The sequence below is a fragment of the Penicillium coprophilum genome (genome assembly GCF_028826855.1).
Source record: "Penicillium coprophilum strain IBT 35676 chromosome Unknown utg000002l_segment0_segment1, whole genome shotgun sequence".
Taxonomy (NCBI): Eukaryota; Fungi; Ascomycota; class Eurotiomycetes; order Eurotiales; family Aspergillaceae; genus Penicillium; species Penicillium coprophilum.
Window position 1 is genome coordinate 5,095,113 of NW_026622722.1, and position 27,089 is coordinate 5,122,201.

Below are 27,089 nucleotides of genomic sequence, written 5' to 3' on the forward strand. Positions count from 1 at the left end.
GCACATGCTCTGTATTGCTGGAACTTGGTCCCTCTTGGCGGAGCATGTATACGAAGTATATCATTTCATACCCACACATTCAATAGAGACTCACTACAAGAGCAAAAACAATGAGAATATGACTAGTTCTTGGCAGGCATCCATAATATATATTATTTGGAGGTTGAGAAGCTAAACCGTCTCAGACTCCGAGACATGAACGAAGCCAACAAGGGACGATGTTTACCCAATTGTACACAATGCGAACGAGCAAGAGCAAAGCAAAACAAGAAAAAAAGAGCTTAGATTATCTATCCCAGACAATCTTTTGATCGGCGTCTATGATAAATGAGCCAGGTATCAGGATATACAGACGATACAGAAAATGTACAACCGAGATCTCAGAGACCAAACAAAGCAGAAGAAACACCGCGCAAAATGCAAATCCTCCCCACACCATCTACCAATCAGACAATTCAAGCCTTCGTGGTCTTAGCCTTCGAGCTCCGCACCCTGAAGAGGTAATAGAGCACAATAGCAGCAAAGATGTTAAAAATAAAATAGCACCAGAAGATTCCGTAGTTTCTCCACCGATCACCCCACTCGATCTTCCGGCCAGCGAGGTACTGATCAGCCGAGCTGAGAGAGCAGTACTCACAACCGGACGTAGCATTGTAATTGGCAAGCTTCCCTGGCGCAGCTGCGAGGAACTTCTCCATATACTGGAAGCAGGTCTGACCAGCAGGTGGATCAAAGACACTCATCTCTGCAGCATTACACTCCACCGGGCGACCATGGAGCGCTGTACTCCCGATACCGCCGATGTAGTAGGTAAAGGGCGAGACCCGGTACATGAAGATCCAGAAGCGGGGGAGTTCATCGGGCGGCTGCATGACGCCGTTGAAAATGAAGGAGAGACCGAACATCAGCGTGGCAAGCATAGCTGCAAGGGTGGGCTCCGGGATTGCACAGACGACTAGCTGTGCCATGCTTGCGGCGTAGATGAAGAATTGGACGATGAAGAGCATGATCAGAGAGCGGCGCTCGGAGTCTTGGCCGGCGCCGAAGACAGACCAGTAAAAGCAGGCCCAGGAACAAATGCCGAGACAGACCTGGAAGGGCATTTCGACAAGCATTTGGGATAGGATAAAGACTTTCCAAGAATAGATGCGGGATGGGCGTTCGCGGACTTCGTAGAGGGAGCGCTGGGCGACGAATTTGGGCATGATCTGGTTGACAAGGGTACTGAAAATTGTGCACAGTAGGAAAATACTGAAGAGCACGTTCTGGAAGCCTTGCTGGCTGTTATCGGCTTTCCAGAACGAGAAGCCAATGAATAGACCGGACATGATTCCCAAAATGAACTTGGAGTAGACGTATTCTGGCTGACGGTAGTACTGTTGGAATACTCTTGCAAGGACGTAGTACAGCTGGCTGTGGAGTGGCATGGCAAACTCGGAATTATCGTCATCAAGCTCGTCAGGCTCGTCCAGGGAGGGTCGAGAAACAGACGGCTTGCTGGCATGATGAAGTCGTGCGACTTCATCCCGTACACCCTCATACTCGGAGCTCTTGTTCCACGTTTCAACCCAGTCTACTGGGCAAGAATCACCAGCAACCATTTCCAGAATGTATTCAGCGGGGTTCTCGAGTTTCTCACATGGCCGAGCACCATTGTGCTCGAAGTATCTCAAAAGAGTAGAGGATTGGGATCCAATATCGCCAAAGTAGACGGTCTTTCCTCCCTTGGCAAGGAAGAGTAACCGATCGAAGGTTTGGAACAACTGCGCGCTAGGCTGGTGAATTGTCGCGAGGACAGCCTGGCCGTTATCTGCAAGTCTTCTGAGGAATTGACAAATAGTCCAAGAGCTTTGCGAGTCAAGACCACTGGTGGGTTCATCGAGGAAAATAAGGAGCGTAGGCTTTGCAGCAAGCTCGACACCAATGCTGAGCAGCTTCCTTTGCTCAACGTTGAGACCCTCTCCTAGGTTTCCCACCACCGCTTCGGCGAAATCTTCCATGCCCAAGAGTTGAATCACTTGTTCCACGTACTCATACTTCTCTTGCTTGGTAACCTTTTGGGGCTGACGAAGCATGGCGCTGAAACGCAACGCTTCTCTCACGGTGGTGCTGTCAAGATGTAGATCTTGCTGTTGCACGTATCCAGTCCGACGGGGGAAGTTTGCCGCGAGGGTCTTGCCATTCACGAAGATATCACCAGAGACAACACCAATGGCGACTCTCTGCGCAAGGACATCAAGCAGAGTTGTCTTTCCGGCTCCAGAAACACCCATCAGAGCAGTCAGGCTACCAGGCTTAACCCAACCATTAACGTTGTCCAAGAGTCGACGGGTGCCCTCCTTCACCGGTATATCGTAGTTGAGGGAGTTCCATGAGAGAATGTCCTTTTGCTCAGGTAGGCAGATGGTGTTATTGGTTCTCTGCAGCTCGAGCCTGTTGACCTCTTGTATTCCAAGCTCGATGCTGTGGCCTTCCTGTAGATACTTGGGCGCATGTCCAGGGCGGAAGACCAAGGCCTCAGCCTTTGACTTGTCATCACTGATGTATTCTGTAGCAATCAAGTAAACCGCATTCCAGGCGATGAAAAAGGCGATGAGAATTCCGTAGTTCCGCCAGAGATGAGAGTGCTGGTACTGGTAGTTTTTCTCGATGAAAGCGTCCCCAGAGACAGTCCGCTCACCGGCGACTGCACCAACAGTGGCGCAGATGAAGGACGTGCCAGTCCCATAACTGGGGATGAATGAGGAACAGTCAAATGTTCGACCATGGAATTCATTGGCTACGAGCGCTTCGAAGGTATAGTAGATCGGGTTGATCCACCGGATCCACGAAAGCCACGGATGCATGTACGGCTGGGGCAGGGTGAACCCGGTATAAACAACAATGCATAGCACGAGCACGCCAGCAATAGCCATGGCCTGCCCAGCAGATTTGGTCAACGCACCGACGCTACGGAACAGGCCAGACATTGTTAGGACAGCAGTAAGCAAGAACAGGTAATGAATGAAGAAAGCTCCCGCTTCACGGCGCAGATTTGCCATGAAATAGAGAACAATTGTAAAGATTGAGATTCGTATGATCTTTATCGGCAGATCGACGAGGATGCTGGCTAGTGCTTCAGCAAACGGGTGGACAAATGCATATCCAGCTTGTTTTTCAACAACAGGGCGCTGGGCATAGAGTTGAAGAATTTCGTTGATGGTAAGTAGGGCATTCATGAGCACGGCAAAGTACATCACTGCACCCTTCTGAAAGAAGAAACTAGGTGAGTCCGGGGTATTGTAGAAGATGGATCCAATGATCAGAGACAAAACGATCTGAACAACAACCGGCGACATGGCCGTTGGGAGATCTTGAAGCATTCTCTGATAGGCTCTGTGTATGCAGAGCCGCACCTGCATAAAAACGGAGAGCAGGAAAGGGCTGCGAGCTCGGGTGTGGCGCGCTTGCTGCTCTTCGTGACTTTCCATCAGTTTTTTCGCATCGTTTCCATTTGGCGGGTGCTCTTTTTCGAAGTTGGAAATGTCTTTCTGTAAGAGCTGGTATTCTGGACTGTTCTTCCAATGCTCGGAAAACTCCTTCGCTGTGCGGGGAACCTTGCCCTCCATGCCAGGCCGTGCCGTACGTTCTGCTGGGTTGGTGATGGCAGTCAAAAAGTCACCACTGACTTGACGCTCAGGTCTCTCCCAGCCCATGTCTTGGAAATAGGATACCGCACGATCTTTGGGTCCGTAGTAGATCTGGTATCCCTCGTATAGAAGAACCACCTTGTCAAAAAGATCATACATAGACTGCGATGCTTGGTAGGCTGCAATGGCATGGCAGGATTGCCCCATATCCGCTGAAAGACGTAAGGATTTCACGAATTTCAGGGCGGATGCGGCATCCAGACCACGAGTACTGTTGTCCCATGCCCCGATGCGACAGCGAGATAGAAACATTTCGGCAATGCTAACACGCTTTCTTTCACCTCCACTAACACCGCGCACAAAATTGCTGCCAACTTTGGTGTTGTAGGTGTGGGACAATCCGAAGATGGATAAGACCACCTGGGTGATGGTCTCAACGTATTCATTGCGAGTCATACCGTCCAGGCGCTGTTGGGGTGCACGAGCATGGGCGGCAAATGTGAGGGTCTGGCCCACGGTCAAGTGGGGGAAATGTAGGTCGACCTCCTTGTTGTATGCCACCTCTCCTCGGTGATGTTTGATCATATGATCAAACGCAACTCCTTGATAATGAATTGTGCTTTCTGGCTCCACCGTCAAACCTCCAAGGTGTCCGCAGATAGTCTTCAGTAAGGTTGTACATCCACTACCAGGTCGACCCAGGACAAGAAGAAGTTCTCCACCTTGGAGTAAGCCATCGAAGCTGTGGAGGATTTGCCTTGGTGGCGGGGTACGTCCCGTCAAAGCTCTTGTCGCAGCTTGGAAGGGTACCTTCAAACTGGAAGTGAGGGTTTCCTGGTATTGTAGAGCCGAGCCGGAACCGCTCACGCATAGATTGGAAAAGACCACGCCCTGGTTTGTGATTTCAATGCCTGAATCGTTGACCCGGTCCAATACCATTTGTGCCCATCGGCGATGATCAAATTGAGGGTTGGTGGGATCAAGGTGAGGGGCAAGACCACCTTTCTTGCTTGCCGATCTTGAAAGTTGTTGGCCAAGTTTGGAGGAGGCGATGCGAGTCAAAGTCTGTTGTTCTCGCTCCTCTAGTACAGTTGCAGTTCGCTCCGTGATTGGAGCGAACTCGGCCTCATCATAGTCCTTCTCCATGGCGAGTGGACGTGTGTAAAAGTCTGAGCTCTTGAAACATGGGCGAGCCCAAGCCTTTTAATCAGACTCATCGGTGCACGGACAAGCGGAGTTATCCATATTTCTTTCTGATCTTCATCGGGATGGAGGCGTTCCGATGTATAACGGAGGAACGGACTCCGTTTCACCGACGTGGATATCTTTGGAGAACTTCAACTTGGTATTGGCAACTGTTACTTATATATATAGAACAAATATAACTATGAGAGCAGAAAAAGACTAAGGATCATTCTGTCAAATGACCGGCTAACATTTCCTTCAAAGCCCTATTTTACAACAGTAGATATTAGTACTCAGTGTAAACAACCTTGGAATTCAATTTGAACAAGTTTGAGTGTATTGGATCCACATCCACGCGGCGCGGACTGAATATCCCGACCCCGAGCATAGGATGTACATAAATATAGCCCTGTGGACTTATCGGTGATTAAAGGGGGAAACCCCTATCTCCATAGCCCTAAAGCCTTGGTGCACTATTGTTGCATGGTTTGGACATTCATTAACCTGAGGTTCTACATGAAATCCCACAAAATATACCTCTTTCTTTCTCTCAAGCTGGTCTCTAAAAGAATCACTGAAAAGGCTACACAAGGTTGCATGCGCGGATATTTACTCTTGTCGCCCTAGTCCTCAACCACACGCTCACTTTCTCGGTTCCAGCCTTTAGTTTAGATCTAGAACATCCTATTATATATATATCTAACTTGCTCAACAGGACGCTATCATACGCTTTTCATTGATTCAGCCCCAAGAATGTCAGAAATCCTAGGTTGTTTCGGTAGATATATATTCCCTAGCACATGCTAAAACTGATCTTCGCGAATTCAGGAAAACATACTCGAAACCAGACCAGATGAGAGGGCATTTGCCTAGATTGATATTTTAACTTAATGTCCAACTCACTTGAGGTATGAACCATAAGATAGATATCTATTTCCAGTAAACAAAACTGACATTAAGCTGGTGAAAGCGACAATTTGCAGTGTATCTTTACTTGGATGGACTTGTTTATGGGACATCGACTCCACTCAGCTCGATCTCCTGCCCTTGCTGGGCCCATCCCTTCGGCGGTGCCTGCACCTCATAGTTCCAACCCAAGGTATCCTCGATAGTTCCTGATTGTATACCACGAAGAGTCTGCAGCAATTTAACACAAACCTCACCACCCTCCTTCTGAGTCCCGCAACGATACTCAAACTTATCACCACGGGACCGCATCGTGATACTACTCACAGGTACCAAAGCCGCTGCCGTACCAGCAGCAATAACCTCATCAAAATCGCGCAGCTCTTCATAACCAACCCGCCTCTTTTCCACCTGATACCCCAGCATGCGGGAAATTTCCAGTATCGACGCCGCCGTTACCGAGTCAATTGCATTCTGACTACCCGGCTGGACAACAGTGACCTGATCCCCGTCACGCTTTACTCCAATGAAAGCAGAAGTAGAGAACTCGTCGACTTCACTGCGACTCGCACTATCCAAATGAAGGGTAATCCCAAACCCTTCCCGTCGCGCGCGGTCACTGTGCCGTAGCACAGGCGCATAGTTTCCACCAACCTTAGCAGCGCCGGTTCCATGCGGTGCACAGCGATCGAAATCCTCCAAGATCAGCGCTTCAACCGCGGTAGCCCCGTGATATACCCCAGTCGGCATAGCAAATACAGCCAGCGTATACCCATCCGGAGGACTCAGCCCCAGCTGTGCAGAGGAACCGAAGAGTACGGGTCGAACATACATTGCGGCGCCGGAGCTGTGGGGTGGTACGTACTCGGCGTTTGCACCAACTGCTAACCGCACGCACTCGATGAACAGATCCTCTGGAACGGGTGGAATGGAGACTACTTCAGCAGAGTACTGCATACGCTTGGCGTTACGGTCGGGACGAAATATGGTTATTTTCTCGTCCGATGGGTGGCGGAAGGCTTTGAGGCCTTCATAGACTTGTTGGCCATAGTTTAGGCCTGGGGCCATTCCGTGCACTGGTATGAAGGGTGAGGCGACGAATTGCGGTGCCGACCATTTGTTATCCCCGCTGTGAGAGAAGTGAATTTCAACATGACCGTTGCCTAATAAGATTAAAAATCTGTGTTTCCGTAAGGGACGATTACTTACCATCCCGGACTTTAAATCCTATATTATTCCAATCGAGTGCAATGGGTGGTGGCAACATGATGAATTTGTAGAGCCAATTCACCGGGGGGGTCAATGCTTTATATAGAAACTGTGGGATTCTAAGGTTTTTGCTGACTATGCTGACTATGCGGCCCAACTAGTCTATAGGTATGTACTGTGCGGTATCACCTCTCATAGTGGATATCAACTGGCAGGTCACTGGCGGATTGCATCTGTTGGCTGCGTCCAAAGGCTGTGACTAAACACACTTTCAGTCTGCCGGGGACCTCGTGTTGAGAGAATTTCTGGTACATGTCGGCGATATTCTCGAATTCGTCGATATATGTGAACATCCACGATGGGTCTAGTGTGCCTTGTACTACCAGGTCCATCAAAAACGGATAATACTGCGTCTGGTGAGCTATCGATTTAGGCCGGAAAGAGAAGAACCCATACCTTTTGCGGCCATGTTTGGCCACCACGCACGGTCAACGCTTTCTGCATCAAAGGCCCAATCGGGAAATTATAAGTCGTGAAAAAGAAATCCCCAACCAACGCCACATTACCACCCTTACGGGTCGCCTTGATAATAGCCGCTAGTGTATCACTACTATCCTTCTCGAGGCCGATCGCCTGCATGGCCGGAAACTCGGCGCTCTGTGAAGTACGGTTTCCACTAGCCTCGATAGATCGATCAAGGCCATGGTCCTGAATCGACAGAATATACTCAGCCACATTCGCATGAGCATCCACATCAACAGGAGTCATGCCAAAATCCTCCGCAATCCGCAGTCGTTGCGCATCCTTGTCCATGGCATACACCTTCCTAGCCCCACGGAGCTTCGCCAGTCGTTGCACAGCGAGACCGATAGGCCCACAACCCCACACACCCACTACATCCCCGTCCTGCACCTCAGCCAACTCCACCGCATGCCAAGCCGTAGTCACAACATTCGTCAAACCCAGTAATTTCCGCGCATCGATATGGTCCGGCGCCCTGACACACGATAAGTCCGCATGCGGCACGCGACAGAACTCCGCCTGATCGCCTGGATATCCGCCACACAGCCGGCTATACCCCAGCTTCCCACCGAGTCGGTGGCCGTACGCGGCTTCGATTTCCTTGGATGGATTTGTGTTGTCGCAGAGTGAATACTCCTGTCGTTGGCAATATCCGCAGGTACCGCATGAGATGACAGGTAGGATGATGACCCGGTCACCGGGTTTGAGGGTTTTGACATCCGGCCCGACTTCTTCTACAAAGCCGATGGCTTCTTGGCCGAGGATGTCGCCTTTTTCCATTGCGTCTTTCAGCTCACCCTCGTATAGATGAATATCTGAGCCGGAGATCGTGCAGTGGGTGATTTGGACGATAGCGTCGCCAGGCTCGGTGACCTTGGGCTTGGGTACGACTCCCAATTCGACATCTCGGGTGCCCATCCACTGCGCCGCCTTCATCATCTTGGTAGGATGCGGCGTGTATCCCGTGCTGGTTTACATTAGAGTGAGGCTCGCTGTGTGCGGTGGCGAGACTTACCTGGGCATTACCGCCGCCATGGTTGACAGTAATGGTCAATCACCAAGAAATTTCAGTTTTAATAAGTATCGGGGGGTTTGAATCAAGTAATCGTTGGTGGTGCCGACGTATAATGTTTGGCTCGAGTTGTCGATGATGGAGATTTACCAAAATCAGAGCAATGGCAAATCAATATCAAGATGATGCTACCAGATACAATCACCCCGTAGCCGAGTGGCTAGGAGCCACAGAGTCGCTATCAATGGTCGTCGCATCGGATTTGTTGGTCCATGGGGTTTCTGCACACATGTCCCAGCCGGAAATTAAGGCCGGGTATTATCATCCAACTACCTATTTCGCCTCAGCGACTGGAGTAAAGATGTAAAGACAGTATAGAGTTGACATGGACACTTTACCTTGTACAGAGATACTAATCGAACATTCATCTCGGATCTCAACTGGGTTCATATTTGAAATGAAAGTTACATTTCATGTTCAGCGTTGGATCAATATCATACACTGGTGGAAACGGCATTTGGGATGTACAGGATTGCTTGAAGTTGACAGGATAACGAAGGAAGCATCGCATGCATGCAAAAAAACATGGATATCTTAAAAAAGCAAAACGCGCATCTTAATTGGACAACTTAGATCGAGGCTTCTGCAGTTTGAGTGACTGACCATCGGGCATAATATCGCCCGAGTCGCTGTCACTGTCATCGTCACTGGACTCGGACTCGGACTCAGACTCAGACTCGGACTCAGACTCAGACTCAGACTCGCCGGAGCTGGGCACTTCGTACACATCACTACGGGGAGGTGGGGCGGACTTGGTCTTGGGTCGTAGCTTGGCAGCAATTTCCTGCTTTTGGCTGCTCAGCATCTCCTTGAGGGTTAGCTTTGATTTTGTTACGACAGCTTGTCGAGGGGTGGACCGTTTTGCCTCCAATCTCTGTTCGCACACTTTCAAGTCCTCTCGCAAGGTGTCGAGCTTGGCGCGGAGCGGTTTTCGCTTGACCAATCCCAGCTTGGTGTCCGCCAGTCTGTGCAAGATATTTTGCATCTCGGTCAGAATGATCGTAAGCTGGGGATCATAGCTTTCTGGAAGCTTGCGCTCAATTTCTTTTCTCTCCGCTGTTTCCTTCTCCCTCAGCGATTTCTCGTCCGACTTTGACTGTGCCTTGATCTTCTGTTCGTTCTCAACTTGCTGTGTCAACAGCTGAACGTCAAAGCCAGGTGGGTAGACCACGTCTCCGCTGGATGGTGTTGCCTGAGCATGGTTAGAAGTGGACTTTGGCGTGGGTTTATTGACCTTGGCTTTAGGCGTGGCTTTGCTAGACGTGGTGGCCGGAGACGTCTGTAGGGTAGATTTGACAGCGGAGGTAGGCGTCTGCTGAGCAGACCTAGCCTTGGACTTGGCATTTCGTGAGGTTGCGCTAAGAGGCGTCCCTTTGGTGTTGGCGGCGGGAGCAGATTTGGAACTAATCGAAGTGTTGCGCGGAGTGGAGCGTGGGGCAGAATCGAAGCTAGAAGCAAGGTTCTCTCCCTCGGCGAAAGACACGGATCGCCTTTCCGTTGCCGGGGAATCCTTGCCACGGAGAACGGAATGGAGATTTTTCGTTTTGTCAATCGCAGGAGTATGCTTGTTAACAGGAGTGAAAGAAGGCACATCACTAGCAGTCACGTTGCTACTTGGGAAAAGTGGTCCGCCAAAAGAATCCTGGGTGGAGATTGCGTTGGATTCCTGTGAAAGATCCACGATGACAGGTTGATGGCTAGAAGGGCTCTGTGTGATACCCAACCCAATTCCAGACTGAAAGGTTTTGGGGGGCGTTTTGTTCTCCTCTCGGACACTGGCTTGTCGAGCCGGACTCGAGAAAGGAGGCGCACGGTTTCGTGTGCGCACTGGGCTCATTTGCGCAGCCGGCGATTTCGACTCGGTCTGCCGAGCCGGTTGAGAGTGCACAATGACCGCAGGCACAGAACGGGGAGGGGTAGATGGGGGTCGGGTCGAGGGATGAGTCTGTCCTTGGCGAGCTGCTTTAACCGATATATGTTCTTCGGAGGCCTGCTTCCGCTTGCGAGATCCGGTATCATGGGTTGTACCGCTGGTTTTCGAGATCGAGAAATCCAACTGATTTGAGGACCGAGAGCTCCTAGTCACAACGGGCTCTTCCATCTGTAGATCACCATCTGCATCAATGACACCCCCATCCTCAATAATGGGGATCGAGTGATCAATCCGGGGCGTAATAGGCTCATCCTTGGGTCCATTCTCTTCGCTGGCGTCCGAGTCGAATTCAGATTCGGATTCGGATTCAGAGGCTGATTCAGAGTCGTCAGAACCAGTCTGGTCTTCCGTTTCTAGTTGATCCTGCTCAGTAGTCTTCGTCTTTTTCTCCGCTTCAACTCTGTTATCCTCGCTGTCGCTATCCTCTTCGCTCGACTCCTCACGGGGGTCCCGATCACCGCTTCGGATGGCTTTTTCTGCGGGGATTGGGATAAACTCTTAGCTACTACATCCGCATGCCCCTGACGGTTGAATGTACCGGTCATGCCCGCCTTGAGTGGGTTTTCCACGATATGTTGCGGAGCAGACTCTGATTCACTGTCACTCGAACTCGCGGTAGCCTCCTCGGTAGATTGAGTTTGTTCTTGGGTAGTGGTATCATTAAGCGCAGACGACAGAGGTGGGGATTCTGCGTCGTCAGGCATTTGCGTAATTGTCCGCTTAACTATTCTGCTCGCATTTGGTAACTTGACGAGCTTTTGCGGCTTAGACTGCGGTTCCGGGGACCTGGTAACTAAAGATGCAGCTGTATGTTGGGACCCTGCACTGGAAGTTCGTCGCTCGGCTGGCGATGGAGACTCGCCGAGCTCCTCGCTCTCACGCCTGGGAGGCGGCGTACCAGCGATTGTAAGACCGTTGGATTTTGCTGGTGGGGGAGTGGTGACGGGACTGCGAATTTCAACAGAAGAAACAGGTAAATCGCGATGGCGGTGCTCAACTGACTTCTTGGTTGACGTACGAGACCCATTGTTGGTATGTTGAGGCGATTGAGGCGAATGTTCCCAATCGATGCGAGATTGAGACAAGGACCGAGAGTGAGTACGCCGTGATTCGGCGCTACTCTCTTCGTCTTCTTCCTGAATGGCAGGTATTTGGCTCTCCATGGCTTCCTTTTTATCCTTCATGGCACGCTTGCGCTCGTAAGAAACAATAGCAGCATCCCAATCCTGTTCGACAGAGGGGAATCGCTCCGGGGCAGTTGAGGTAGGCTTTTGGAGAACGCGAACGGAGCCGCGCTGGTCAAGGCCATCAGCGCGAGCTTTTCCATAGTCAACCCAGACATCAGCAACGGTCAAATCAGGGTAAAGATCGATATCCTCCTTCGTATCGTCGAGGATTTTCTTGATCGAAAGCGGTCTATGGCCAAGGTAATTAGCAATTGGAGCTTGACAGACAAGATAAGTCTCTCATCCAAGTGTATGAACACTCACTCCAGCTCTGGATGAAGCTTTCCCCAATGTTCTTGGATCATTCCCGCGAGCCCACCGAGCGAAACCTCTTCTGGATGTTCGAGGACAAGCAAAAAGACACCGGGCTTCTTCAATGTTGTTGAGACACCAGATCCCTGGCTGGAGTCGTCGTTTGTAGACTTTCGTGCGCCGAGGAGGGTTCTACCCCAGCTGGAGCTGGAGCTCGAGCTCAGCTGCTCCCGCGGGAAGACTTTGACTGTAAGTCGGAGAAATACCATTGTGTCAGATGGTAAAATATTCAGTAGATATCCATACAGCTGATGGGTTCAATTGGAGATTGCGTAGGGAAGGGTGTAGAGGTGAGGGTAGTTGCCAGTAAAAACCGGTAGAGGTGGTGGGGGACGGTAATTAATCGTAGGGAGCAAATGAAGAATGAAGAGTTTATCAGACACGCATGACTTCACAAAAAGACAAGGTGCCAAACACCAGACGGAATGGTGCAGGGTGAGGAGGAGGGAGAGAAAAAAAGTTAGGGAAATCAGAACGCGGAAGAAACTGGCGCGAAGCAGTCACGTATGGCCGCGATCCACTTATCTGCCGGCTCTACAAGACACATCTGAATTCAACTGAAAAGCATAAGAATATACGAATTCGTTCTTGCTAGTTGATTGCATAGTGCATGTGGACCGATATTCGATATTTACCAGTTCCTATATAGTTCAATAGAATGCGGATACCCCAGGGTTATATAAAACATTTGTAGAGAGTATGTAGATGAGGTTCATGGTTAATGTATTTTTATATATGATTCAAAAGATATTTTTGGACACAAATCTATTCCTGAGGCACAAAATACCTCCGGAAGCGATCAATGTGTGTTAGATCCAGCTCAACAACGACTGCATGGCAGCTCATCAACAAGCTCGGGAACCTGTATGTCCAGAAATTGAGATATCCTTCGGGCAAGCCGCCGATGTTTTCCTTAAGATGATCAGGCATATCATTGTAGTGATTGCGCTTGTTGCGAAGAGCTCTCAAGAGATCCAGCATCCGTGCCCCAGTGTACTTGCGCTGCTTGCCGAGATTGTCTTTGAAGTCTCGCGGCAATGAGCGCAGGAAATCCATTTCAGGACCCATTACCCGCTCAGCCACGGATTCCAGGCAAAGCAAAGCTTCTGATGGGGGGTCGCGAGGCTCAAATTCGAAGTGGTCAGATACATCGCAGAGGAATGTGAGACGGTCTGATGGGGGCCAGAAGAACGGGTGCATCAATACAGCGCTTGCGTCAGGACTAGAGATTGAAGTCAGTAAGTTGAATGTGTTTCTATAAAGAAAGATACGTACCGTTGGCGAGGGTCTAGAGCCAGCATGGAGCGGATGAGATCATCCGCCTCGAAAGCATAATCGCCTAGGCGGTTTAGTTCCTCCAAATCGAAATGGCCCTTGACGATGTTTGCCTCGCGCATAAACTTGCCATTCTTGTCGAAGGGGTGGCTGCCACGAGTCAAGACGTAGTAGAACACACAACCCAGTGAGAAGATGTCGATGGCCCGAGTGGCGCGACGGTTGGTCTGTGGGTCCACCACAGCGGGCTCTGAGGACTCAGTGTGCTGGGATGCGAGAGACATAGGGCCATCATCATCCACAAGGAGCTCAGGGGCTCGCCAGCCGGATGTTCCAGCGGCGTGGGCAGTGGTTGCCCGGAAAGAGCTTTGGTTGTCTTCAAGTTTTTTGCACAGCCCAAAATCCGAGATAAGGAGTCGCAATGACCGCGAAACAGTGCGCCCACGTGGCATAGCCACCAGAATGTTCTGCGGCTTCAGATCACGGTGGACGATCTTCAAAGAGTGCAAATAACGGACACCTTGAGTGATTTGCCGTAGTACATCAGGCAAATCTAAGCCGGCCTGGACTAGTTCTGGGTAGCTAGCAGGACGTTCAATCACATCCTGAAGAGATGCTGGACAAAGCTCGAGGCCGATATACAGGAATCCGGTGGCCTGCTCACGGCAGAAGTATCGGATCACGTTATGATGGTCGTCACTTTCCTGCAACAGACCCACTTCATGGGATGCAATGTCATAAAATTCCATCAACATACGCTTGACCGCGACGTCTCGTCCATCAAAGGAACCGCGGTAAACCACGGTTCCATGGCTGCCATGTCCCAGCACAACATTGGTGAAAACCTGAAGCCGGCCGACGCGAACGACGCCGTCCGTCTCGATAATCTCATTTGAGATCGTCCGGACCATTTGGACATCGGGCTCAAGCCGAGACTGGGGCGCTACATTATTGACTTGCTCCACGGCCTGGTCGGCTCCCTCAGGGCTATCGCCATCGCCCTCGGGCTTCTTGCGACGGCGATGTGACTTTCCTCCTCGAGATCCACGAGCGCGAGGCTTTTTCTTTGGCTTTCCAGGTTCATCGGCGTCCTCCTCACCAGGCGCGCGCGACGGCTCACAAATCTGCACCCGCGGCTTGGTGTCCGAGGCGTAGTCTCGAGAAGCACGCGGGGTTGCTCCACCCTCCGGTGATGAATGATCCAGATCTAAATCCACTGTAACGTTAGGAACTTGTTGGGTTGGCGTAGATGACCGCTTGATATCCGGAGCACCGCCGACAATAGGGGTGGAAGGGGCGGACAGAGAAGGTTTATCGCTCGAGTTGATGATGTTCTTGATGTCCAATTTCTGCTTGGCCAAATCACGAAGGTGATGCGAGTTGAAGTAGATGAAGGTGCAGATGAACAGTAAAACCAACGTCACGACAATATCCAAAGCATTGTCCCAGCTCTTGCGAATGATCGCGCTATTTCGCAACGCGGGAGGCAAAGCCAGCTCTGAAGGACTGCGGAGGATATCTCGTGGCGTATCATTGGAAAGTTCGGAGGTAGATGACCCAGAGAGTCTTGGAATGTGTGGACGGACGATACGAGGGCCGGAGAGAGAGTGAACACCGGCCAACGCATTCCGCTGCTGGCGCGCAGTCAGACTCATGAGTGCCTGCCCCCGCCGGAAGAAGTCTTTCTCATAGCATTGGGCCATTGGGGCGCGGCCGGTGGCCAGGGGATAGGTTTCCTCGGAGAAGGCATACCAGCCCCCTGCCTCAGTACAATCGATGAATACACGCATGTCTCTGTCATCATCAAGGGAGCCGTAATCTGGATCCGGTGGCTGAAGGGGTTGTGAGAGCAAGACTAGCGGGGTCGAGGCATCTGGTGCATCTTTGTGGGCAGGACGAACTACGTCAAAGACTCGTGCCACAGGAGATGGGAAGCGCTGGGTATAGCGAGGCCGATCCATGCGCGAGTGGTCGAATCCCAGCACAACACCGTCGTGCATACTATAAATGTGGCTTTGATCCATTGTGCGGTAGTATTGGCTCTGTAGGTCCATATCCCGGTTATTCGGTGCCCATTCGGAGTATTTCAAGGTACAGATTGGATCTCCCGTCTCAGTGTTTTGGATGGCGACGGCATATTCAACTCGACCGAGAACCAAAGTGCCAGATGTCGACTCGCACTCATCAGAGTCTGGATCTTCTCCGTTCACCTTGCGACATTCAGGTCCAGCGGGAATTGGGCCACGGGAACTAAACACTCGCAGAATGCTACCAGTCCGGGCGTCAATGGTGTACAGTGTAGTTTCTTTGCGGGCAGTATAAGTCACAGCAGGGTCTGTGCCGGAATAGGGGGTTTCGTCGACAAGCTGCTTCACAGTTAATCCAAGCTTTTGCAAGCCGGCGTCTGGTGCGGGGCTGTAGATATAAAGGCTGCCATCTTGGCTCGGTTCGACGATCCATAAGAAGTCGTCTTCGGGTTCTGTATTGTCAAAGCTGGAACGATTCGCTCGGTGGTAAGTGCTTTCGACCACAGGACTGCTCGGGACCTCTAGGGCCCAGCGAGCAGTTCCGGTCTTGCGATCACGGGCGTGAATGGTTCCGTCGACGGTCGCCAGCAGCACAAAATCCTCAACCTCCCAGTCCTGCAAGGACCGCGCGTGAAGCTGCGAAGCCAAGCCCGCAGGGGTACTGCTGGCTTGGACAGGAGGGGCTCGAACGGCACGGCCGGAGCCTGCCAGAGCCAGAGTAGCAAGGGCGCTCGCATCGTTGGGTTTCACGATGGGTGGTGCGGCCACATGGGCTGCATGGTGTTTTAATGACTCTTGTGCCAAGGGCACAGAGACACGAGAGACAGAGTCATGGGCTTCTGATTGCTGCAGCGGAGCGACCAGAGCTGGGAGAAGGAGGAGTGCGACACTGGCGGGGAGTGTCGTACGGGCGCCCGGCAGCCGCCACCGCATCGTGGAGCTGTCAGCACAAAGATTTCAGGGTAGGCGGAGGATCGAGGGAGCGAAGGAGGTAGTGGGAGTGTCATGGGCCGCTGAAACGAAGAAACGTTTAACGGGTCGAATGACAGTGTGGAGCGAGTTAAGAATCCGGGCGGATCATCCCCCAACCCACAAATGTTCGAAATGTACGGTAAAAAAAAATCACTTATAATCTAATAATGCACCATGAAGAGATGGTGAGAATGTGCCAGAATGTTGAAGTGAGAAAGGAAGAGATTGAAGAGCAGGCAGATAGATTGTGTGTAATACAAGTGTATATTACTGTTACAAGTTTCTTTCACTAACTCAGTGTGAAGTATGGTACTTTTGTCCACGCACGCCTTGGTATACTCCATACAACATACAGCCTAGAACAATAAGAACATTCGAGAGTGTTTTGATCATATCCCTTTAAGGGACATTGGTATATACCGTGGATCCGGTGTATGCAGATTTACATGTCATGGCTATATTTCTGCACCATATTCCGTATACATAGTCATCATTTTTAATCATTCTCCCTTCCACTGTACTCCGTACACCGTACGGAGTACACCATTTCAAGTCTTTCATATCTTTGAACCCCCAGCCTCTCGGGGTGGGTCAACCCGTCAGGGGGTACCAATCAAGGGCGAAACCACACTACTTTGTAGTATGCACGTAAGGTATCAAGAAATAGTTTCATTATCGCCGAGTATTTTTTTCAAGAAATATGTAGATCAAATCAGCACATCCAACGCCACAACCCCATCCTCGTGCAGTACACGCCGGAAGTGCCAGTGAAAGGGGAGAAAGGGAAAAAAAAAAACACACACAAGAAAAATCAAGATAGATACAGGTGTAGAAGGATGTGGAGAGAGAAAAGGATTATAGAACAGAAGGGGAAAAAAAGGGATCACGTATGATCCCAAGAAAGATAAGTAAATATTAAAAACGGAAGACTTTAACCACCACGGATCATCCAGGTCACAGCAAGAGCCCACCCGCTGACGAAGATGACGGTCAAGATGCCTGCACCTGCACGGTCACCAGTACCGATGGTATTCAATACGGGAACTTTGTTGTCCGAGGAATTGGTGCCGGCGTTCGGGTTACTCTTGGAGGTTCCACCCGATTCTGCCGTCACTGGCCCCTTGTTCAGGAAGGGGATCAGATTGGCAGAGAGGACACCCAGTACAGCCATCTGTTGCTCCAGACCTTTGGATCCGTCCCAATCGGCCTGCTTGTACCATCGAATACCACATAGATCCCCGTCATCACCACCTGAGCATTGCTTTGCAGCGGCCTGGGCAGAGGTTTTCAGCTGAGGGAAAATCAGGTCGTAGGTACCGGGGACAATCGTAGTCAACACTCCAAGCCAGTTGGAGAAATAGGCCTTGAAGGTGATCTGGTTACGATCGCAGTTGCCGAGGGGTTCGCAGGTGATATCCGATAGAATCTGGCCGCCGGCTCCATTAAATCCAGTGGTCGGATAGAACTGCTGAGAGGTCTTGATGAGGCCCTCAATACCCTCCTTCCATTTCGGTTCGGTGCCTTTGGTCTAGTCCTAAGTTAGTATCGACTCTCGTTGCGCAGGACATGGGGACATACGTAGTTGTGCATGTAGGCAGCGCCACTAATGTAGGTGGCATAGTTGTAGGTCCATTGGAAATCGCCATGATCCGTGCACTGTGTCCCGCAGGTGGTAGTGTCGGCGATGTTCCAGTTCTTCTGCTTGAGCAAGGGAGTGGTCGCACTCCAATCCCAAATGCGCTCGGCCCAGTCGGCATACGTCTTATTTCCGGTGTAGAGAGCGAGGCGGGCCGAAAGTTGGAACAATCCTCCGTTCGAAATCGCGTTCTTCGTCAGGTAACCGTCCTGATACGGCCAAATCTGCCAGCGCATACCACCGTGGCAGCTGCTCGTATCCCAGCGGGGGTACTGGGTGTTGAAGACACCTTGTGCAAGGGATACCCAGGAGGGTTCGCCTTCTCGTTCGGGGTAGTTGAATTCCGCGGCCGTGATAGCAGCGAGACCCCAAAAGACTTGATCGTCGTTTCCCAGGTACTGACTGTAGTTGCTGGGGAAGAAATTGTCGTCGCCCTTCTGGAAATACATTCCGTCCTGAATGGCGGTGTTGAACTGGCTGTCGCCGGTCACGAACCAGTACAGGATAAGGGTCATAAACATGGAACCGCCCTCCCACCAAGTGCCATCGAGTTTACCGGGGATGTTCTTGGATTCGCGAGCGTCGTAGTATTTCATCATTCTGGTGGCGACTGTTTTAGCCGCACTTTTAAGGGAGTCTGAAAGAAGCACTGTGTTAGCCAACGAATGTGATCGAGGGGTGAAAACATACTCTCATCATCAATGTTCAATTCGATAGCGAGAGCACCCTGGACGGCGAATGCGCCGCCCAGTAGAGTGGCCAGCCACTTGGACAAAATCATGAGTAGAATCTCAAACGAGCGTAAAGGCCAGCGGCATATGGGAGTTGGGTAGAGTTGAAGAGAGAGAATGTAAGGAAGAAAAGACGGGGGCTCGGGGTACCCGGTAACAGTACCGGAGGCAGTTCCTGGTACGTCTCCGTCTAAGAATGTTGCACTATTTGAACATATTAATAACCTTACTATTTATTCCAGTTCCCCTTTTACAGTGCCATTATTGGATTACTAGGTTGGTGGGTTTGGTAGATTTGCTGGTCTACCCCTAAAAAACCAAAGCGATGACGGTTAGACTCAGTCCCCTGGCGGCAAATCCGGTCCTGCATTTGGACAATGAAACATTGAGCTTAACGCTGAGACATCCCTGGATATTGCGCCTACTTTGTTGTCAAGGTACAGAGTACCTTAATGTTATTGTTATCGTACATAGTATAAACTGTCCAGGCAATGCCGATCTGGGCTATCGCCCACTTTTATGACCCACGGGATAGGAATGTGATGTCAAATCCAAGAGCATATGATGTATGGAGTATACCTGATACCTCCATATCTACTTGGATATGAAGAGATTACTATAAGACATAATGAAAGTATGTATACTCCGTACTCCGTACTTCATACCTATAGAATAGATCTATGCTGCTGCCTTGGCTAACGCCTTGGCTATGTACCAAGCTTTCACACTCACCTGGGCGTCAGAGTCTTCCGCTTTGAGGGTTGGTGCCTCATTATTCAGGTCCCCGGAGTCCCAGGTCTTTTCGGTTTGATATTCCCACACACATTCCTTGATATGCTCAGGGTTATCATTAGAATAGGGCATAATTCATGAGAATCCCCAAGTTTAAGTCCTACTAAGAAAATGATAGAGATGAAGTCTTGGCATCTGATCCTTGTGCCTGAGAATCTAGGCCCCAGAAAATATTGAAGACGTAAACTAGTTCAATATGTGCACCTGGAACATTCACGAGGAACTACTGCAATGACCTCGGGGGCTATGAGCCATGCCTGGGGCGATGCGACAGGGCGCGACCCATTATGCGCGATACATCTGCCTGGCAGACTACACAAATGGATAGATGAATATACCATGTACTTAGTTGAACTTCTATTGCACATTTTTAGTCCCTTTGTAGAAAGAGTACAGAGATGAATTCATCCATGTCATCACAATCGTGTCCATTACATCCGGGTGCGTTGGCGGGGAGCCGAACGGATGATGTTGTCCACCCGCAGGAGAAGCTAAAGAGAGTCAGCATGTATTCCTAATTGAGTACCAAGAATAGGAAAGAGTCAATCACATACCTCGGCTGCCTCTGAGGCAGACGACACCACCGCCTTCTTCAGTTTATAAGCCTCCACCACACCAAGCTCACGCATATCCGCAATACCGCCACCGGGCGTCAACAGGTCAAGACCAGAGCTGGTCATACCGTTGTTGATAGCCGAGCGCAGGCGAGTCACCAGATCGCTGGAGTCCAGACCGGCGTTATCAGCCAGAATGGTAGGGAGCTGCTTCAAAGCGTGAGAGAAGGAGTCAACGGCAAGTTGCTTCTTGCCGGTGGTGTTCTGAGCCGCCTGTTCCACGGCCTTGGACATCACCATCTCGGCGCAACCACCGCCAAGTGTGACGCGGGGATCCTTGACAGTCTGCGAGAGAACGGCAAGAGCATCATGGAGTGAGCGCTCGGCCTCATCGAGAAGCTGCTCAGTGGCACCGCGCAGCACAATGGTGCAGGCCTGACCAGCGGCCACACCGGAGAACTTGATCAGGGTGTCCTCGCCAATGATCACTTCCTCAATCAGATCACACCCACCCAGTTTGACCTGGTCAGGGTGATCGAAGGTGGAAGCAATTTCACCACCGGTAACAAGAGCCAGGCGCTCAATGCCGTCGAAATCGGCGTGCTCAATGGACATGATACCGGCCTCTGTGAACAGCTGCTCGGGCCAGTTGTAGATGAGCTGACGGTTAACGAAGCAGTTAATACCGTGAGCCTTGATACGCTCAACCTTTTGGCGCATCTTCTCGCGCTCTGCCTTCTCCAATTCAGCGAGCTTGCCGGTCGACTCGACCTTGACTCGTGCACCGAAAATCTTGACCTTATCTGTGTCCATTGCTGTGTTGGCAACAAGGATCTTGGCGTTCTCCAACCGCTTGGGCTGGTTGACACCGACCTTCTTGTCCATAATGAAACCCTCATCGAGGTATGAATCGCTCAGCTTTCCACCGGCCTTCTTGATAATCTGAATGTGAGAAAGATCGGTGGATCCCTTGAGACGTAGAACGGCGTCGCAAGCCAGCTTGGCGAATTGGTCCCGGTCTTGCGACAAGACCTTCGAGCTGAGTGTTGTGCGGGCAATGGCGTGCAAGTCCTTGCGGAAAGCCTCAGGGTCTTGGCTGCGGTCGACCGCCGTAGCCTCGAGAGCGGCCAGGGCAGCCTTGCTGGCTATCCGGTAACCCTCAATAATAGTCTGGGGGTGAATCTTCTTGGCAACAAGCTGTTCGGCTTCGCGCAGCAACTCGGCAGCCAAAACGGTGACCGATGTGGTTCCATCACCAACCTCATCGTCCTGAACCTTGGAGATGTTGACCAGAACCTTCGCAGCAGCGTTATCCAAGGCGATGGACTTAAGAATTGTAGCACCGTCGTTCGTCACCAGGATACTTCCTGTGGATCTGGGAGGACAGCAATGTCAGTATTGCCGGGGTCATATCAGCATATAGAATTATCGATAACTCCCCCACGTACGCAGATTGTAGGATCTTATCCATTCCCTTGGGACCAAGAGTACTCTTCACAAGATCTCCGACGGCAATAGCACCGACAAAAGCGGATAGACGGGCATTCTCGCCCTTCTCTTCAATGACATCGTCACCAAAGATCTGTGTGGGATTGCCGAAGGATGCCTAGGAGGGGCAGAGGTGAGCCAGTGCACATATTTTCCACACTCTGGTGGGTCAAGTTGGGAATATCATACCATGATGACCAGCTGAATAAGGCAATCGACCAAAGATCAAATGTCTTGCTGGAAAGGTTGAATCAACTTCTCCTGTCAACAGTGGGGTGGGAAAGGAGAAAAGTTGCGGCACGATTGGCCCGAGCTTGTGATTGGCTGCATTCCATCACCGCCCGCGATGTCTCTAGAGGTTTCCTTTCTGTCGTGACGATCCCTTTCGCTGGAATTGACTTTGTTACTTACAATATCGACAATGGCTGACTCCGGCGAACTTGCTCAGGCCCCTGCGAACAAGCGGCCTCACTCTGATGTGGAGGCCGAGAACAGTGAGTCAAGTGCACCATGGACACCGTCTAGACCGCTCCCCCGAATGGCACGTAATAGATATTAACCCTATGCGATTGCTAGGTGATGACTCTTCCGACGATGATTTCGGCCCTGCACTGCCCTCAGAAGTCGCCCCCAAGAAGAAGCGGCGCAAGCTACCTTTCGAGAAAGTCTACGTCAACGCGCTCCCAGTCTCCGCGCGGTACTCCAAGTCTCTCATGCACAAGGACCAATTATCATTTGTGACCGTCGCACCCTATACGGACTTTGTGATCACTTGCTCCGTCGATGGATTTGTTAAGTTCTGGAAGAAGATGGCGGAAGGCATCGAATTCGTGAAGGAGTTCCTTGCTCACCCAGGCGAGATTCGGGGTGTAACTGTCAGCGCCGACGGCCGTAGTTTTGCGACAGTGGGAATGGACAAGACGGTGAAGATCTTTGACGTTATTACATTTGGTAGGCCCAGAATGATTGACTCTGTCGGCTGAGTAACTTGCTGACATCAGTAGATCTCTTGTCGATGTATACACTGGACTTCGTGCCTCGATGTGTCTGCTGGGTACACCCGCGCGGGGCCTCGCTACCTCTGCTAGCGGTGACGGATGAGTCAAGTAACACGATTCAAGTATTTGACGGACGTGGTGAAAATCCCCAGCCCTTGCACACTTTGAAGTCGATCCATCGCAGCCCCGTGGTCTCACTAGCATTCAACAACGCCTTCGACTGCGTCGTCTCTGCCGATGAATCAGGAATGATCGAATACTGGAGAGCCGGAGACGGCTCTTTCGAGAAACCTGACAACGTCTTCGACCTCAAATCCTCAACCAACCTTTTCGCATTTAAGAAGGCCAAATCTGTCCCGACATCCATCACAATCTCCCCGTCAGGCGAACACTTCGCCACAGTTTCCTTCCCAGACCGCCAAATCCGAGTATTCGACTTTGCAACCGGGAAACTTTACCGCACATACGACGAATCAATAACCACCATCACGGAGATGCAGCAAGCCGGGACAGCCCCTTACGAACTTGACGAAGTAGAGTTCGGACGCCGCATGGGTGTGGAGCGCGAAATCGAGAACGAAGCAACCCGCAGTAAAGTCAACGTTTGCTTCGATGAATCTGGCCACTTCCTCCTCTACGGCTCTCTCTACGGCGTGAAATGCATCAACACATACACAAACCGGGTAGTCCGGGTTTATGGCCGCGAAGATCCATTCCGATCCCTCAACCTCGCACTGTACCAAGGACAACCGCAACGCAAAGGCGTCGTGACCGTCTCAATGGCGGCCAGTAGCAACCCGCTTCTCCAGGAAGCCGAAGAACGTGACCCAATTCTCTTCAGCACTGGCTTCGGCAAGGTGCGCTTCTACATGTTCACGAACGAAACAGAGATCTCCAAGTCCACCCGCGACGTCCAAAATGAGAAGCCAACCCAGGCAACGGCCGGTACTGGTACAGCAGTGACCAAAGCCGCTGAGACTGGCACTGCTGCAATCCTGCACACAACGTTTGGCGACATCCACCTGCGTTTGTATCCGTCGGCTGCGCCACGGGCTGTAGAGAACTTCGTCACGCATGCTCGAAATGGTTATTACAATAACACGATCTTCCACCGGGTGATCCGCAAATTCATGATCCAAGGTGGTGACCCACAGGGCGACGGGACGGGTGGAGAGTCTATCTGGGGTGGGGAATTCGCAGACGAGTTCTCCGTTCTCAAACACGATAAGCCGTATACGCTCTCCATGGCCAACGCCGGCCCTAATACAAATGCTAGCCAGTTCTTCATTACCACGGAGAAGACACCGTGGCTGGATAATAAGCATACTGTGTTTGGACGTGCGGTGCAAGGCTTGGATATCGTGCACAAGATTGAAAATGTGCGGACGCATAAGGAAAAACCGGAGGTTGATATTAAGATTGTCAGTATCAGCATCTCGTGAAATATCATTCTCGAGTGGAATCTAGATGTATTACAATATATGTGTATAAAGAATCATGAAATGCGCGCACGCGTTGTACTATGTACTCTGTCACTTGATCAGGCAGTTCGAGGGGGAACAAAAGAAAGAAATTTTGACGAATTTGAGCGTAAAGGAACGTCGACGCAGTCATCAGCAGCAATCATTCTGCCGTATTTAGGGCCATAAACCCGATAGAACAAGGAAAGAGAAGAGAAAGAGAGAAAGAGATCAAAACCAACAATAAGAAAAACACAGCGCACAGCGTGAAGCCCATTATCCGTACCAAACACCAAGAAATGCAACCATAGCCAGGTAGTATGGTATAGAAGTAGCGCATTGTAATAAAAAACTAAAAAATAATCAGAGACGTAAGAAACCCGAAGATCCAAAAGAATCCAACAGCCCTAAACCTGCCGAATCTCCACATCCCCAGAGTCCTGTTCGATCTTCGTCAATCGTGTCCGAGCCCCGGGGACGGGAGTACTGGTCTTCGCCATCGTAGAGCGTGAGCTACTGGCGAGAGAGTCGGCAGCAAGACCGCCCACAGGCAGCGGCGCCGGACCCGAGCCCCAGGCGGCATCGCGTGGAGCAGGCGGGACGCTCAGCATGCCGCTGCTACCGCCACCGTAAAGATGCGGTCGTCTCGCCTCGTGGCGGCGCTTGAGCCATACGCCGAGTACGGCGATGAGGGTGAATCCGACGACCAGAACTATGAGCATAATGATCCAGCGGTAGTGGGAACTCCACCTTTACGTAGGATTCTAGTCAGCGATCTAGTTGCTAGTGAAGTTGGGATCCCGATCTGCGCTACAGTCTTGGGATCAAACGTACCATGACTCCTTCTCCTCCGTGGCGGCGGGGGTTTTGTTCGTGTTTCCGCTGGAGCCGGATTCCGATTTCGAGGTATCAGATGTAGAGGCTGGGTCGGGGGAGGTCTTGGTAGTTGTGGTTTCGGTATTAGCGTTGGTGTCGGTGTCGGATGTATCCTTGCCACCAGAGTTGCAGTAGTTATTGTACCAGGTTGAGAGAGTGGTTTGGTCGGCGGCGCTGCAGGCAGAGCAGATGCTGCCGGAGGATTTAAGGCCGGTGAGCAGGGCTGACTGGCAGAAGCATGAGGTCCAGGTTGAGGCTTCGCCTGCTTCGCATGAAGTCTGCGCGACTGTCAGGGTGTTGCAGGACAGGCCGCATTGCGGGAATTTACTGGAGGCCGATGTGGGGAGGATGCTGTCGGCGGCTAGGGCTGAGATTGCGAGGGCGATAAGAGTGAGAAATGAGAAGCGCGTAGTGAGTGACATGGTGAAGGTAGCGAATGTAGGGCCCTGAGGCTCAGTTTGATGTCTTGGAATAGAATCTCTCCATACTAAAAGAGAGAGCAAAAGACCAGACAAGCGACGTGAGAGTTTTGGGTCTAGTCAGGGCCGACTGTTGCCGGACACCGTTTGGTTTTTGGTTTTCTTTTTTTCCTGCTTTTTTTAATTGGTCACATAAGATAATCGGAGACTATTTAGGATTAAATAGTCTGCTATTAATATTGGTTTTAATCTCTTTTTTAATTACCTTATAATCTTTAGTAGGATTTGGTGAGTCGCATCGCAAGCGTCTTTTTTAATCTCCGCAAACGGAACAGCCCTCCATTCTCTGACTCTCTCGCGGATCGTCAAATTCTTAGGCCTTGAGGTCATCGAACATTGGCTGAATGCAGTAAAGGATTGACCAAGTCCCACGTTTGAAGGCTATTTTTAATCTTTGGATCTCTGATCATGTAAGGAGCTCCTCCGTATGGATATTGTACTGACTAGATCACATCGATATAGGATGTACGGAGTACTAGGCTCTAATGTATTTTCTTATACACTTGAGTAACTCCCCTTTATCAACTCCAAACAAGGACCCACGATCGGCGGCCGCGAGAGTTGGGTCGAAATGGATCTGTTTCAATCTCTTCTCAAGTGGAGATGCTAAGATTGTATAGGTACCCTGATATGGAGTACAATATAGGTGATGAATTTGGATGTGGGAGATGGAATACACTGCGACGTTGTATCATACCAAGCCTCCTTTTTACCGTGTAAATTGAGTACTCCGTACATACGGTAAATTCCCTCTCGCTTACTCTGGACCTTGGCATATTTTCATGTTATATGATCACTTGCAAATATTCAATCGGCTACCAATAAACTCGGGTCTCAATCATTTACTATTTACCATAGAGACCTCGGGGACACAGTTGACAGGTAAAAAGGTCAAAGCCTGGACATGTGGAAGTACAGAAGTGCAATGTGATTACTTTCAAAGAGGGAAAAGAGATTTCAATTTTAGGACATTCTACCCGAGTATTGACGGGTTCTCGTGTCATAGGCAAATACGAAAAAAAAATAAGCAATGGAGATCAGTGTTATAGCCCGAGGGGAAAGCCCGAGATGATTGGATAACTCCACCTACTCCTCTCCGCATTCCCTCCCTTATCCAACACCGTGATGTCAACAATGCCCTCCCGTCAGCTCCTTTCAACCCTAATAACATCTCTCAGCAATACCCGCTGGACCCTAACTCGGACCCTCCGAAGCGACAATCCCCTCGACCTAAACGGCGAGCTCCGCGGGACCGCAACTTTCACCGCACAACCCCCCACCACAACCCCCGATCGCGACTGGCTATACTGTGAAGAAGGCGAAATACCTAGCAATGTCGGTGTAGGTGCCTTACAGCCAGGCCTACGGTGGACAAAGAAATACATATGGCGCCTAGGCAGCGATAGTGGACGCGTGAGCGTCTGGTTCGTGAAAGTCGCGCCGGGCCCGGAAGAAGCAGACTACCTATTCCACGATTTCGACTTTGATTCGGGTTCCGATTCACTGCTAGAGGCCGAATCTGGGTCTGCGCAGAAGGACCCGGGGGAATTTGTCGCGCCGCCAATGCCGCCCGCGGTCTCGACTAGCAATGAGACTACTGTGCTCAATGCTAGGGGTAATCACCTCTGTATCAATGATATGTATCGCACGGCATATGCGTTCCGCATTGCGCCAGATACCGGGGAGGTGCTGAGCTGGGCCAGTCGTCATGTTGTGCGTGGGCCGAAGAAGGGCCAGGAGATTGTCAATCGATATGAGAAGGGGGTGTAAGATGGGATTTTAAAGGATCCTACAATTGCGATGCTTC

The 27,089-nt window shown here is 50.9% G+C and overlaps 10 protein-coding genes across 10 annotated transcripts; 2 read left to right on the forward strand and 8 right to left on the reverse strand.

Moving 5' to 3' along the window:
* Positions 1–455: 455 nt before the first annotated feature.
* Positions 456–4,775, reverse strand: N7500_003984 (CDR ABC transporter; the record flags this gene model as incomplete). Its single annotated transcript, XM_056675130.1, has 1 exon — positions 456–4,775. The coding sequence occupies one exon, from the start codon at positions 4,773–4,775 to the stop codon at positions 456–458; it is 4,320 nt and encodes a 1,439-aa protein (XP_056535655.1).
* Positions 4,776–5,822: 1,047 nt separating this feature from the next.
* N7500_003985 (Branched-chain amino acid aminotransferase II) lies at positions 5,823–8,486 on the reverse strand (the record flags this gene model as incomplete). The annotated part of the gene is made up of 5 exons (XM_056675131.1): positions 5,823–6,883; positions 6,930–7,048; positions 7,119–7,336; positions 7,386–8,418; positions 8,467–8,486. The coding sequence occupies 5 exons, from the start codon at positions 8,484–8,486 to the stop codon at positions 5,823–5,825; spliced, it is 2,451 nt and encodes an 816-aa protein (XP_056535656.1).
* Positions 8,487–9,079: 593 nt separating this feature from the next.
* On the reverse strand, positions 9,080–12,203 carry N7500_003986 (uncharacterized protein; the record flags this gene model as incomplete). Its single annotated transcript, XM_056675132.1, has 3 exons — positions 9,080–10,932; positions 10,953–11,872; positions 11,947–12,203. 3 exons carry the CDS (start codon positions 12,201–12,203, stop codon positions 9,080–9,082), a joined length of 3,030 nt encoding a protein of 1,009 aa, XP_056535657.1.
* Positions 12,204–12,759: 556 nt separating this feature from the next.
* Positions 12,760–16,229, reverse strand: ireA (bifunctional endoribonuclease/protein kinase IRE1; the record flags this gene model as incomplete). Its single annotated transcript, XM_056675133.1, has 2 exons — positions 12,760–13,216; positions 13,270–16,229. 2 exons carry the CDS (start codon positions 16,227–16,229, stop codon positions 12,760–12,762), a joined length of 3,417 nt encoding a protein of 1,138 aa, XP_056535658.1.
* A 970-nt stretch (positions 16,230–17,199) lies between these two features.
* N7500_003988 (glycoside hydrolase family 76 protein) lies at positions 17,200–18,685 on the reverse strand (the record flags this gene model as incomplete). Its single annotated transcript, XM_056675134.1, has 3 exons — positions 17,200–17,796; positions 17,847–18,541; positions 18,595–18,685. 3 exons carry the CDS (start codon positions 18,683–18,685, stop codon positions 17,200–17,202), a joined length of 1,383 nt encoding a protein of 460 aa, XP_056535659.1.
* A 628-nt stretch (positions 18,686–19,313) lies between these two features.
* N7500_003989 (uncharacterized protein) lies at positions 19,314–19,499 on the reverse strand (the record flags this gene model as incomplete). The annotated part of the gene is made up of 1 exon (XM_056675135.1): positions 19,314–19,499. One exon carries the CDS (start codon positions 19,497–19,499, stop codon positions 19,314–19,316), a length of 186 nt encoding a protein of 61 aa, XP_056535660.1.
* Positions 19,500–19,765: 266 nt separating this feature from the next.
* Positions 19,766–21,661, reverse strand: N7500_003990 (chaperonin-containing T-complex subunit CCT2; the record flags this gene model as incomplete). Its single annotated transcript, XM_056675136.1, has 4 exons — positions 19,766–19,918; positions 19,982–21,356; positions 21,430–21,587; positions 21,659–21,661. 4 exons carry the CDS (start codon positions 21,659–21,661, stop codon positions 19,859–19,861), a joined length of 1,596 nt encoding a protein of 531 aa, XP_056535661.1. The 3' UTR covers positions 19,766–19,858.
* Positions 21,662–21,890: 229 nt separating this feature from the next.
* Positions 21,891–23,909, forward strand: N7500_003991 (WD40 repeat domain-containing peptidylprolyl isomerase; the record flags this gene model as incomplete). Its single annotated transcript, XM_056675137.1, has 3 exons — positions 21,891–21,963; positions 22,046–22,420; positions 22,474–23,909. 3 exons carry the CDS (start codon positions 21,891–21,893, stop codon positions 23,907–23,909), a joined length of 1,884 nt encoding a protein of 627 aa, XP_056535662.1.
* A 425-nt stretch (positions 23,910–24,334) lies between these two features.
* Positions 24,335–25,225, reverse strand: N7500_003992 (uncharacterized protein; the record flags this gene model as incomplete). Its single annotated transcript, XM_056675138.1, has 2 exons — positions 24,335–24,677; positions 24,762–25,225. 2 exons carry the CDS (start codon positions 25,223–25,225, stop codon positions 24,335–24,337), a joined length of 807 nt encoding a protein of 268 aa, XP_056535663.1.
* A 1,191-nt stretch (positions 25,226–26,416) lies between these two features.
* N7500_003993 (uncharacterized protein) lies at positions 26,417–27,052 on the forward strand (the record flags this gene model as incomplete). The annotated part of the gene is made up of 1 exon (XM_056675139.1): positions 26,417–27,052. One exon carries the CDS (start codon positions 26,417–26,419, stop codon positions 27,050–27,052), a length of 636 nt encoding a protein of 211 aa, XP_056535664.1.
* Between the last annotated feature and the right edge of the window lie 37 nt (positions 27,053–27,089).